Raw genomic sequence first — 14,548 nt, forward strand, 5'->3', positions numbered from 1 at the left:
CACAGACCTCAGCCAGATCTGGCTGAGATCTTTCAAACCATCATTCCCCAGCTTTTCTGCAAGGGAATCTGCACCCTTAGGCCTCATGACAATGGGGAAGAACCAGGCCCGTGCGAATTTCTGCTGCAGATGCACCATAATTGTCTTTTTTTTTTCTCTCGGGAGATCAATTGAGATAGAGCTCCGGCACGCATGATCCGCAGTAAAATGGAGCATGTCGCCTTTTTTTTCCCACGTGTGAAATCCGCAAGTCACTTAAAATACCATTCGCAGCTATTTAATTAACCACGGATGGTCAATGCATTCCTATGGGATGTGGATTTGCGTTTTTGCTAAATATAATTTCCCCATGGACATTAGCCCTTTAACATGGCCGCCCTCCTCTCAATCAGGGTGAGGGTCTCTTCCTTTAAGTCTTGGATGGCCTGGTAGTATTGGGCCTTCCTTGCCCCACTTGAGTTGTTGGCCAGGGACCTCTGTATGCCTGTATCTCTTCCTGGAGCATTTTGATATTGCCACCGGCTTCATGATACTGCTGGCTTTTTGCAGTTATCCTGGAGGCAAAGCTGTTTACATCCTCCAGGGGCCACAGTGTCCCCCAGTTTTCGATGGTAGGATGGGGATCTCACCGAGAAACACCTGTCCTGGCTCCAGGATGACCTCTGCTAAAACTCCTTGCAGCCAATGTCCCAGAGGGCCACTGTCCCTCACCCTGGTTAGCCTAATGGCCACCTTGGGTGACCTCCAGGAGGGATGCAGAAGATACATCACTACATCTCCAGCTGGGTCTCCTCAATCCTTCCTGGGTAGCCGGTTGCAATACATCACCACACTGTGCCGGCCTGCACCACAGAGTGGGGGTAATGGGCCTCCCTCTTACTATAGCCCAGGACCTCACCCTCCCCAGGGTATGAGAGAGCAAAAGTCCTAGGACCTGAAGCTGCAAGCCACTCCACATAGGTGAACCACACCTGCCCACAGGAAGTTAGAGGGCGGATACAGCAGCTTAGCAGTCCTATGTAACACCTTAGATAACACAATGATAACTCGTTGAGTGCAGATAATGTAGTAGATGTTACTTGCAGTCCTATGTAACACCTCAGATAACACAGTGATGACTCTCTGCAAACAGATCATGTCATAGATGTTACCTGCAGTCCTATGTAACACCCCAGATAACACAATAATAACTCTCTGAGTACAGATAATGTAGTAGATGTTACCTGCAATCCGATGTAACTACAGATAACATATAGTGATCACTCTGGGTAGAAATGATGTAGTAGATAGGACCTGCAGTCCTATGTAACACCACAGATAACTCACAATGATGTAGTAGATGTTACCTGCAATCCGATGTAACTACAGATAACATATAGTGATAACTCTGTGTAGAAATGATGTAGTAGACATGACCCGCAGTCCTATGTAACACCACAGATAGCTCACAGTGATGTAGTAGATGTTACCTTCAGTCCTATATAACTACGGATAACATATAGTGATAACTCTGGGTACCAATGATGTAGTAGAAATGACCCGCAGTCCTATGTAACACCACAGATAGCTCACAGTGATGTAGTAGATGTTACCTTCAGTCCTATATAACTACGGATAACATATAGTGATAACTCTGGGTACCAATGATGTAGTAGAAATGACCCGCAGTCCTATGTAACACCACAGATAGCTCACAGTGATGTAGTAGATATTACCTGCAGTCCTATGTAACACCATATACAATGCATTGCAGTATTGCCATGAGTTGCACCAAATGACAAACTCGGCTCTACTCCACCTGCATGGACAGATTCTGTTACATATATACGGTATATGTGGGTGGTCGCCCAGATCTGTCCGGTGCATGCGTGTGATGCAGTGCCAGGGGAGGGAGCTAAGCTGACAGGGGGTGGAGCGCAGCTTGTAGGGTGATGAGGAGGAGGGGGTTGAGTGGAGCAGCATCTCTTGATGTCAGGCTGAGGGAGGAACTTCCTGCTTCCTTTCCTTTCCAGCAGCCCACAGAGGGTTTTTCTTCAGGCCTAGGCTCGGCTGCGGAGTATTTTGGGGGTGCAGCCCTGATTCATGGCATTACGGGACAGTCCCTCGGCCATCGCTAAGTTGTGTTAGGCAGGCGTTAGCCCCCCCGGCTCGGCTCCCACATGATCTGCTCGGTGACAGCTGGAGACAGGCTGAGCCTCTCATCCACCCGGAGAGAGCTAGAGAAGCCCCTACCAGAGGGAGACGCTGCGCAGGTAGGACAGGAGCTGACCACCAGCACTTGGGGGGTGATGTCTGCAGGGCTGCATGTCCGGCACGTGTCCACTACTGGCTCATGATTCTTTAAAGGGCAACAATGTATTCTCTAGAAACCGTGAGCTGTCACTGCGGGATCCGGATCTGCAGTCACTGGATGTATATAGAATTATAGCGCGAAAACGGCACATTTCACAGCATTGTGCACGGAATCCCGCAGCTGCCAGAAACATCCGTAAAATAACTGAGGATAAAACGGACGCGTTTTCAGTCTGTTCTGCAACTTCTCCACTGAGCGTAGTAAAAAGAGCAGAACTTGTCATATTTTATATGTATTATGATCTTTTACCGGAAAATTTAACATGGCATGAACGGCGCAGAGCGCACACTTCCCATCTACGCTCACACTATAGTAACATTGTAACTCAGAAATGAAACGCACGTAGCGGGGTATAACACCCCACAATGTATATTATGACCGCTATACGGCTGCTTACTATCTGATCAGTCATGAGCTGACGCATTTTAATGTCCATATTACCTATAAGACCCAGACACCAAATGTTCTTACTGAAGCAAATCGTTATGATTATAGGGTTCTACGGTGCAATTATTTTGTGACCCCTTTTATAAAGTCGTAATGATTATTATTCATATACATATGCAAAACTCAGTCAGGTATACAGCACCCATGCAGAACTATGTATTCTACCATATAAGTTCATTTTTCACCCTATGTTGTAGGCTGAGATACATGCAGTTGTAGAAGTATGTTTCTTATATATGTGTGTATAGGAGTCAGCTCTATGTCTCTATGGTTGGAATCAGGTGTGTAAAGAAGTGCAGTACCAACAGTGACCACTAGCTGGCACCAGACACAGTTGTTTTAATATTTTAAATACAATACATGAAGACCTAGTTCAATAACTTTCAGCTTCTGTTGATATTTGCTTTAGGCCTCATGTCCACGGGCGGGTCAGATTCCGCATGCGGGAGTCCGCAGCAGAATCCGACCCTGGTGTCTGCACGTACCTGCCATTCTGTTTCTTCATCTGTACTGTGGATGGTCCGCTTCAATGGAAGCCGTCTGTACAGAAACCTTAGTAAAACAGACTATGCTGCAATTTTTTCATCTGCGAGCGGAAACCGCAATTGCTTTCTGCTTGTGTGCATGAAGAATCATTTTACCATAGCATGCTATGGAGGGTTAATGCTGCGGAATCCGGAGGCGGACGCCCGCTTAGGATTCCGCAACCAAAATCCGCCCGTGTGTATGAGGCTTTTGTTTTATATTATTCTGGTCTAAAATACGCATAGTAATTTTTTTTGTTTTAGGGCTGAAGTGGGTGGAGTTGGTAAAAAATAGTGTCAGGTTTTGCTTAAGAAGTCTCATTAAGACCATTATCAAAATTTTTCTAGATCCCAAACAATAAAGCTTTCAGGACTGACACCATTGTTCCATTTCTATCTAAGGACCTCAATGTACCACAATGCCCATACAGTGCCAGGATCTCCAGCACTGACTGCTTATTCAGTGTCTGTATTGAATAATTCCAGAATATGTCTGCATAGAGATTGCAGCGCCACATCTCCTGCTTTGCTTTACACAGCCATAGTTACATGAAAAAATTCTGTCTGCCTGCAGTTACCACTAGAGGGAGCTCACTTGAATACAGGATTATACAGCCAGTATTTAAGTCAATGGGAGATCCCCCTAGTGGTGGCTACAGGCAAATCCTACGACTGTGTGACAAAAAGCAGAGAGAGCAGATCAGTGCTCAGCCCTTTCCAGCATTAAAATACTCTTGCTAAGTAGCTAAATAGTTCTGTCCTTTTTTGGTATATATGCTGCTGGGAAAGTTAGATGGGAACCTATAAGGCTCACTTTGCAGTGTCCTGAATGACATATTTGACTAGTGATAGAGTGGGGAGTAGAGATGAGCGAATATACTCGTTTCGAGTAATTACTCGATCGAGCACTGCGATTTTCGAGTACCTCCGTACTTGGGTGAAAAGATTCGGGGGGCGGCGTGGCGGAGCGGGGGGTAGCAGCGGGGAACAGGGGGGAGCTCTCTCCCTCTCCCCCCCACTCCCCGCTGCAACCCCCCACTCACCCACGGCGCCCCCCAAATCTTTTCACCCAAGTACGGAAGTACTCAAAAATCGTGGCGCTCGGGCGAAAAAGGGGCGTGTCTCTAGTGGGGAGCGTTATGGTTGATCAGCCGATTTGTCATATAAGACTAAAGGGAGATCCATGGGAATGGTAGTGGCAGCCATATTGGATATTCTCCTCATAGATTGGATATAGGGTTTTCAGGACTGACCCACTGACTGGTGTCCTGTTCTTCTTTCAGGTCCCAGTCACCTTCGATGATGTGGCCGCATACTTTTCGGAAGATGAATGGAAGGACCTGGAGGAATGTCAGAAAGAGCTGTACAAGGACATGATGAAAGAGAACTATGAAGCTCTCATTTCTCTGGGTAATTAGACCGCTTCCTTCCATACCTGGAAATACATAGATTTCTGATACATTCTGCAAATTTGTATACCTCTGAACGCTAGAGATCTGCGGAATATTGCTGTTCTTCCTGACAGATGCATATTGAAATATTCAGCAGATTATTTCACCACTGGGCTCACTACATATCTGCAGAACATTGCTCTACCTCCTGTCAGATATAGAGTGATATATTACACTTCTGAACTCTAAAGATCTGCAGAATACTTTTTCTGTCCTCTCTACCACCAGACAGATGCATGGTGATATATACTGCAGGTTATTACATCATTGACCTCTAGAGATCTGCAGAATATTGATCTCTCCAGCTCCTGACAGATACATATACAATTTGCAGATTATTACACTACTGACCTCTGCAGACCATTGCTCCGTCCCCTCTACCTCCTGACACATACATAGTAATATATTCTGTAGATTACTTCATCGCGTCTGCTCATTCATACTGTGTATAGTCATCCATATGAAGAAAGAAAGCTAACATTAATTACATTTTTGTTTGCAGAAGATGCACCGGTCAACGAGAAAGACAAGATGAAGTACAATGACAAACTGGAGAACGTTGACCCGTCTTCACTTCCCGTGCTGGATCAGTCTTCATCGTGTCCAGACATAGAGGACGACCTCGGATGTCAACCGACTCCCAGCATTTCTCAACAGAGTCAGGCTTCAAACCAACCCGAAAACCTCTCCCCATATCTGGAAAGTTTTAGCTCAGGAACCGCCCTGCCTGATTCTACTAAAGATGAGGGAGAGAAGCTCTACCAGTGCACAGAGTGCGGCAAGAATTTCCGAAAGCGGGACAGTCTGAAGCGGCACCAGCAAACCCACACAGGAGAACGTCCTTATAATTGCATTGAATGTGGGAAAAGTTTCATCCAGAAGCAGCACCTGGTGACTCACTTGAGGACGCACACGGGGGAGAGGCCTTACAAATGTGAGGAGTGCGGGAAAAGCTTGAGTACCAACGAACGCCTGAAGATCCACCAGAGAATTCACACAGGAGAGAGACCATACAAGTGCGGGGATTGTGGAAAGAGCTTCAGAGCCCACCGGGTCCTTAAAGTTCACCAACAAACGCACACAGGGGAGAGGATCCACAAGTGTGAGGACTGTGGTAAGAGGTTTAGGCATAAGCAGACTCTTTTAGCTCATCAGAGGAGTCACTCGGGTGAGACCACCTATAGTTGCAATGAGTGTGGTGAGAGCTTCCGCACTTTCAAGCACCTTAAGTTCCACCAGAAACAGCATCGTGGTGAAAAACCACATGAGTGTGAGGACTGTGGCAAGGGCTTCAGAAAACGAGAACATCTGAGACGCCATCAGCAGATTCATACTGGTGAACGTCCGTTCTCTTGTGAAGAATGTGGCAAGGGCTTTATACAAAAACATCACCTTGTGAGACATCAGAGAACTCACACAGGTGAGAGACCGTTTACTGTGGTAATTGTGGAGGAATTCCCCTACAATAACTCCTCCACCGGCACATGCCGAGGTAGTCCTCATATCTGTAGCGAATGTGGTAAGAGCTTCACAACCTATGAGCATCTGAAGAGGCACAACAGAATACACACCGGAGAACGGCCCAACAAGTGCAATGACTGCGGCAGGACCTTTAAGTCTCAGAAACTCCTCAAGGCACATAAAAAAGCACAAGACGAGGAGACGGGGCTCTGCAGAGATGAAGACAGCGAAAACAGCGAGAGCCAGAGGGCAGGGCCCGGTGAAAAACCGTTTGAATGTGGTGAATGTGGCAAAACTTTTCGATTCCTGAAGCACTTGAAGTTCCACCTACACACTCACACTGGGGAGAGACCCTTCAAATGTGAGTCTTGCCAGAAGACGTTCCGTAAACGTGATTGTCTGAAGAGACATCAGCAGATACACACAGGGGAGAGGCCCTTCACCTGTGCAGACTGCGGAAAGGGTTTTATCCAGAAGCAGCATTTAGTGAGGCACCAGCGAACGCACACTGGAGAACGTCCTTATATTTGTAGTGAATGTGGGAAGACCTTTAGCACCTGTGAGCACCTTAAAATACACGGTCGGACCCACACGGGGGAGAAACCCTACAAGTGCAATGACTGTGGGCAAAGCTTCCGCAAGAGAGAATACCTCAAATGCCACCAGCAGACCCATACTGGAGAAAGACCCTTCACCTGCTCAGAGTGTGGAAAAAGCTTCATCCAGAAGCATCATCTCATTGCACATCTACGCACCCACACCGGAGAAAGGCCGTACCAGTGCAATGACTGTGGCAAGACCTTTAGGCACAAACAGAATCTCACCACACATCAAAAGACCCATGGGATTGGCCTGTAGGGTGGAAAAGTCTTGTTTTTGAATGCCACTTTGGATTCGGAGATCTATATCTCCCGCTTTCGTCTCTGTCCTATATTATTTAGTCCTTCTAATCATGGCCATATTACGTAGCGCTACTCAAGAATAAGACAATAATGACCAGTTCCACCGCAGACTTCAATGTGTCATGTCCATGGTTCTTACACGAGGATTACAGCATTTTTTCATTTTTCTGGTTGACGTTCTTTTTGTTCCAATCAGTGGTTGATAGACTGAAGTTTAAAAGGGAAACAAGATGTGCCAAGTATTAAGTCGGACTCAAGCTTCTTCCACCCGTATTATGAAGACTTTGCTTTTTACAGTAACATGCTGATCCCTACCCCTTCCAGATTCTGCACTCTTCACCCTTAAAGGGCACAGCATCTGGGGCTGTGTCCTTCACTATAAACTGGTTCACTATATGGTGTATTGTAGACATGATAGGGATGGCATGAACCAACATACCCAAGATATGCACTTCTGGTGTTTGACCACATGGTATTATTATGCGGCAACAAGACATATAAGCACAGGCGCCATTGTCAGACTTCTCCCTTATTTTCCGATCGCAGGACGTCAGGATAGGTAGAGAATCTCCAGATACAAGATCCTCAGCCTTGGGAGTCATGGTCGACCTTGTGCGACTCGCCATATAATATGTTACATTGTCCGCTGGGTTATGTGGAATATGCAGGCCCCAAACCATACCATTATTTTTATAATATAAAATGCAGTATTTACATTATGTCTCCTTTATTTCTCTGTATGACTTCTGGTCCCTAGGTGGTGGTTCTCTCATTTCCCAGGATCTACAAGTAGAATATAAAGGGGTGCATGTATTATAAATGAGTGCCATATTTATCAAGATATAGGAACATTTTTAAGAACCGACTTGTTTGCAAAAAAATTGTGCATGGTTGACTGGTTACTATATCACACGTATAGTATTTATGAACTTATTCTGTCAGCTGTTGGGGCCATTGCAATGACCTTATGGATGCAGGAACCTATATGGTCATGGGTTTTAGGTAACAAAATTCTGGATGCCAAGGGGTTGCCAAGCAGCTACTTAGGCTTGTCCAAGCTATTTAAATATAGGGTTAAAGGAACAAACTGTATCTTTGTTCCCAGTGAAGGGAAACCTAGCTGCACCAATGTCTATGTGGAACCTCGAGCCAAAGATTTCTAATGGAAGGGCAACCATATAATTCATAGATTGACCAACAGCAACATAGTGGGAGCTGCGGTTTGCAGGTCTCTGCTCTGGCTCAGAGTTAGGACTCCCTCCAGTTACGTCCATATGCACTATCAGGGCATACAGAAACAGGTTGCCCTGATAGTTTGCTGTAAATAAAGCTTAACTGCTTAAGGAGCAGAGTGTTTTGGTCCTAAAGGGCCGGACATTAGAGATGAGCGAGCACCCCAATGCTCGGGCCCTCGTTATTCGAGACGAGCTTTTCGTAAAATTCGAGAGATCTACTCGAGTAACGAACCCCATTGACTACAATGGGAGACTCGAGCATTTTTGTATGTGGGGCGCCGGGTCCCGAGCTTTTTTTTTTCCTCCCCCCCCCCCCTCTCCCTCCCTCTCCCTCCTTCCTTTTTCTGACTATTTTTCTTTTACCATCAATGTTCCTGTGACATCATATTAGACCCTCTGGGGAAAATTCACACTGCAATTTTTATCTTATTTTACAGTTTTCCACTGTAGCTTGAGCATCCATAGGAGCCCCACTTACAGGGAAAAACATTCTGCTACAATGACAGTAGTCACTGGCAGATCTAGGATGGGGGTCTGATAGTACCCAGTAGCTCTGCCATGCCGATGCTCGCGTGATTGCCAGTTCCAATAGAGGAAACGTCATTGCATAATCCTCTATTCACTGGTTGAACACTTTGTAGCCTGCAAAAAAGAAAGCAGAAGTGGTTATAAACCACTTTTGTTTTCTCAATTTCGGTGTCCGAGCGGAGGCGAGCTGTTGTGGGGGAGACCACTGGTAAACAAGATGGATGTCATGGATGGCTCTGCAATCCCTCCCTCCAATGGCTGAAAAGGGCCTAACTCGGTCGTGCGCAGTGGAACAGGCACAATTATGATGGCAACTATACTTAACAGTTTTGTCACATGATGCCAGTACCTTTTGTGGGGTGAACTTGGGTCGTTGGTAGCCAAATAACTGAGATGAGTCCACGTAGCTTTGTTGTAAACTAAAGGTACACAGTTTACTTAGCAGAGTTTACTTAGTACACACTTAGCAAAGTTACACTTCAGAGTGTTGCAGACTTGCGTTGCATTAAAGATTAATGTTGCTCCAGGCACAAGAATGCCACAAACAGTTCTCCTCAATGCTCTATCTATTTTAAGGTTACTCTACAAAGAATCCCACCAGTCCTAGTTATCTAAGGCTTGTTTTCTGGAAGATTAATTGGTTAAAGATGAAGTGATGGAGATAGGGCCGCTTTCACTTTCCCTGACTTTGCTTTAACATGGCTTTGTACAACTTACAGTTGTATAGACCAGGGGCATAACTATAGCAGGGGCAGAGGTAGCACTCGTTACTGGGCCCAGGAGCCTTAGGGGACCGAAAGACCCCTTATAACATACCAGTACACTGGTATTATAAATGGTACATGGTTTATAGGGGGCCCTGTTACAGATTTCGCATTGGGGCCCAAGTGCTCTTAGTTACGCCTCTGGTGTAGACTGTTCCCAGATCTTTTCTCCTCCACACTGTACTTGTTTGGGTAGCTTGTGTAACCCCACTCTCCAGTGGGGGCACGTTAACTGCTGGAGCACTCCAATATACCTCCTCTCTCATCCACCTCCCGATAACCATTCTCACTAACTTGTCCTTCACTTCCTGCTGCTTTCTAGCACTTTCTTTCTCTCCCCCCCTCACATCCTGCCTTACTGTGCTAACTCTCCCAGGCTTGGTTTAACTCCTTGCCCCACTACCAAAGAAGGAATTCTATGGCAAGCAGCCAATCAAGAGCAAGCTGTTGCCAGGCAGAATAGCTTTAGCCCTGTGAAGTAGGGCAAAGACATGATCTCTCTCCCATACGATACCTTCTATGTCTCCGCAGGAGCACATAGCCAGATATTTCAGGACTCCTGAGTGTGTGACTATCCTGTAGGACCGTCCAGGCCACTACACAATTGGATGCTCAGCTAGGTTGCAGGTGCTTTAAACCCATGTCATATGTATACTTTTGTGCCAGGATTAAAGTCCAGGACAGAGTACCATACATTTACAGTTCTTGGTCCTTGAAGGGGTTTTCCAGGGAAAATAACATTGATGACCTATCATCAAGATAGGTCATCAATAGTTGATTGTCTGGGGGCCACAGCTCAGAAGCCGTGCCTGCAGTTACAAGCGCCGGCCACTACACAAGGATTGGAACAGTGGCTTTTGCTCCAACCCAAAGTATTTGTGGGGCTGTCAGCAAGCGCACAGTCAGCTGATGGGGTGAGGTCCAAAGCGGCGGACCCCAGCCGATCAACTATTAATGACCTATCCTGAGAGTAAGTCATTAATAGTATTTTCTTCAAAAATCCCCTTTAATGGGTTAAAGTGTAGATTAGTTGCATAGTTGCTGAAGTATCAATACGACTCCGTGGAGAGTATAATGTATTGGACCTATTGTAACCAGACCTGTGGACAAAACTCATTAGGCATTGTAACATTGAATTAACTCATACACCGATGCAGTTCCTACCTCATAACAATGTCACATATTTTCCTTAAAACAGCACCAGCTACAGTTTCTCCATAACAGAAGGAACTACATAAAGTGCCAGTCAAAGAACCATAGTCATAGCAGTTTCCATCATGACAGTGCCAGCCACACAGCAACTCCATGAGCTTGTTGCAATGTATCAGGTTTGAGAAGAGCTATTAGCTTGGAATCCAGGACAGAAGAAAGATTTGTGTTCGGAGGTACAGTAACAGAGGGAGACAGCAGTCAGACCTGGACCTGTGCCTCTATGACATAAGAAGGCACCAGCATTATAAATGGTACATGGTAGGTGCGGGGTCTTAACTCAGATTTTGTTCTGGGGACTAAGAACTTCAATTTACACCTCTGCATCTGCGGCTGCTTTCGGCCCCATTCACACGGTCGTAGTCGTTTTTATGTGCGCCCGCCGACACTGTAAAAACGCATGAACGGGTGCACAAATCTAACGCATATACGCTGAGACCGCAATGCCATTGGACGGGGAGAGACAGCTTATCTCTGCTAAACTGTCTCCTCCTTCCCTCCCCCTTGCCTACTCGCCTCCTCTCTCCTCCCATCTGGCTGTTTGCAATGGGAGGGGGTGGGGTGGAGCTAAGCTCCTGCCCCCTCTCTGTCCCTTGTCCATAGCCAGCAATGGGAGGGGATGGAGCTTAGTGCCACCTCCATCCCGCTCCCTCCCATTGCAAACAGCCCGAGGGGAGGGGAGGAGGAGAGAAGGGGGAGGGAGTTTAGCAGTCACGCTGCTAAACTCTCTCCCACCTCTCTTCTCCGGCCGCTGTCATTGGCTCTCATAGGAGTCCATGCAGGGTCTGGCGTATTCTGGGCAGAAAGATAGTTCCAGGACTATCTTTCCTACCCAGCGCTATATTGCCCGGCCGGGCGCTTTTACCCTGCTGGAATACGTCTGTGTGATCTGATGCATTGGAATCCACCGACCAGATGATAGCCTATATCGTCCGGATGTGAAAACAGTGGCCAATATATGCTTGTGTGAATAAGCCGTTAAAGGGGTTGTCCCGCGGCAGCAAGTGGGTCTATACACTTCTGTATGGCCATATTAATGCACTTTGTAATGTACATTGTGCATTTATTATGAGCCATACAGAAGTTATCAAAAGTTATTCACTTACCTGTTCCGTTGCTGGCGTCCCCGTCTCCATGGTTGCCGTCTAATTTTCGCTGGCTAATGGCCAAATTAGACGCGCTTGCGCAGTCCGGGTCTTCTTCTCTTCTCAATGGGGCTCCGTGTAGCTCCGCCCCGTCACGTGCCGATTCCAGCCAATCAGGAGGCTGGAATCGGCAATGGACCGCACAGAAGAGCTGCGGTCCACGGAGGTAGAAGATCCCGGCGGCCATCTTCAACCGGTAAGTAAGAAGTCACCGGAGCGCGGGGATTCAGGTAAGCGCTGTGCGGTGTTCTTTTTTAACCCCTGCATCGGGGTTGTCTCGCGCCGAACGGGGGGGGGGGGGGGTTTGAAAAAAAAGAAAACCCCGTTTCGGCGCGGGACAACCCCTTTAAGTTCAAATAGAATTGTCTATACTGATACATTGTAACAGACCGTTCAATGTGTACAGGACAAGAGCAAAACAAGTTTTCAGCCTCAAAATATTTCCATTCACCGAAAGCAAACAAAAAAAGGAAAGAAATTTGCATCATACAATTAAAGGGGTTGTCCCGCGAAAGCAAGTGGGGTTAAGCACTTCTGTATGGCCATATTAATGCACTTTGTAATATACATTGTGCATTAAATATTGACCATACAGAAGTTATACACTTACCCCCTCCGGTGTTGGCGTCCCCGTCTCCATGGCGCCGACCGAAGCCTTCTTCTGCCTGGATTAGACGCGCTTGCGCTGTCTGCTTCTTCTGTCCCGCTGAAGGGGCCGCTCCGGCGTGCTTGCGCCGCACAGGTCTTCTGCGCATGCGCAGAAGACCTCTGCGGCGCGAGCACGCCGGAGCGGGACAGAAGAGGGCAGACAGCGCAAGCACATCTAATGCAGGCAGAAGAAGGCTTCGGTCGGCGCCATGGAGACGGGGACGCCAACACCGGAGGGGGTAAGTGTATAACTTCTGTATGGCTCATAATTAATGCACGATGTATATTACAAAGTGCATTAATATGGCCATACAGAAGTGCTTAACCCCACTTGCTGCCGCGGGACAACCCCTTTAAGCTATATTTTTAAAAAAAATGGAAAGTCCTCCACGCTAACAGCTACTGGAAGAATTACTTTCCCCACATACACAAGCAAACTGAAGTTTGTTGCCAGAAGGCCCAAAATATGCAAACGGTCGTCCAAAATGTACAAACCCTTTAAAGAAATTACCCTAATTTCACTTCTTTTCATGTGCACTGAAACCTGCACATTATAAAAGACTGGTGAGGAAGTTAGGCCTTCCGGATATTTTGATCATCACATATCTGACTTGTATTTAGCTTCACCATAATATACAGTACGGTGCAAACGTTTTAGACAGGTATGGAAAAAATGCCGCAAAATAAGATTTTTTTTCAAAAATAGAAGGTGTTTGGTGGATTCCATATTTATTCTGCAGCAGGACAAGAACTCCAAACATCCAGCCAGTGTCATTAAGGCTGCATGTCCATGGCCGATGATCTGCTGGCAATAAATCGCCAGCGAATCACGCTGTGTGAAGCTTTCCATAGGGTTGCTATGGAAAGCGCAGCGTCGGCGTCCATGAGTGGAGAATCATAGCGATTTTTCCGCTCGCGGGATCTAAATTGCGGCATGCTGCGATTCTCCACGGTGAGCCTATCTGTTAGATAGGCTCACCGCTGAGACCTGTCAGTTCTCGTCCCCCGCTGTGGAATATCACTAGCAATATTCCGCCTTGGCCGTGGACAGGGGGCGTAAAGAAGAACAAGGAGTCCTGGAAGCGATGTTATGGCCCCACTGAGTCCTGATCTCAACATCATCCAGTCTGTCTGAGATTACATGACGACACAGAATGATTGAAGCAAGTCTACATCCATAGAAGATCTGTGGTTCGTTGTTCAAGATGTTTGGAATAACCTTCCTAACGAGTTCCTTCAAAAACTTTGTGCAAGTGTACCTGGAAGAACTGATGCTGTTTTGAAGGCAGTGTGGTCACACCAAATTAGATTTCTCTTCTGTTCATTCACTTCGCATTTCATTAATTGACAAAAAAAACTCTTAATACTTCTATTTTTGAACGCATTTTTACTTTGGAGCATCTTTCTCACACCTGCCTAAAACTTTTGCACAGTACTGTAGAATTTCTGGAGGATTTTCGCCTTCATCCTATTGGCACAGTAATGGTAACTAACTACGAGTTTACTCGTAAACTAGTGCCTCATTATGCAAACCATTCCTGCTATGCCTAGAGAAGTACTTGTTACATTGTAAACTAGGGCATACACAGAAATCATAGGGCCCCGTACCAAAAACTTAGAATGGACTCAAATCCCAACTGAGAGTTTTGACAAATGTGCGACTTTTTAATTAAATTAATGTCCACTATAACTTTATAAAATATCTTCAAATGGGTTGGAGCTCTCTATAGTATCTCTCCATAGCATGCAACAGATTTGTTAATATAGTGCGCAGCATGATAATAGTTCTGCAGAAGACTAAAAACAAGGCCAGGTCGAAACACCTAGTGTCAATACACTGACAAATCTGCCTCAGAGCTGCAAATTCCCCAATTGTCTTAT

The 14,548-nt window shown here is 46.3% G+C and overlaps 1 protein-coding gene and 1 long non-coding RNA gene across 2 annotated transcripts in view; both read left to right on the forward strand.

The window, feature by feature from the left end:
- The window catches only part of LOC136586650 (uncharacterized), a 274,484-nt gene that overhangs the window by 101,477 nt on the left and 158,459 nt on the right, over positions 1–14,548 (forward strand). The gene's annotated exons all lie outside the window — the stretch shown is intronic.
- On the forward strand, positions 1,989–7,854 carry LOC136586644 (zinc finger protein 665-like). Its single transcript, XM_066584803.1, has 3 exons — positions 1,989–2,252; positions 4,608–4,734; positions 5,278–7,854. The coding sequence occupies exons 1-3, from the start codon at positions 2,160–2,162 to the stop codon at positions 7,092–7,094; spliced, it is 2,037 nt and encodes a 678-aa protein (XP_066440900.1). The 5' UTR covers positions 1,989–2,159; the 3' UTR covers positions 7,095–7,854.

The sequence above is a fragment of the Eleutherodactylus coqui genome, chromosome 12 (assembly GCF_035609145.1).
Source record: "Eleutherodactylus coqui strain aEleCoq1 chromosome 12, aEleCoq1.hap1, whole genome shotgun sequence".
Taxonomy (NCBI): Eukaryota; Metazoa; Chordata; class Amphibia; order Anura; family Eleutherodactylidae; genus Eleutherodactylus; species Eleutherodactylus coqui.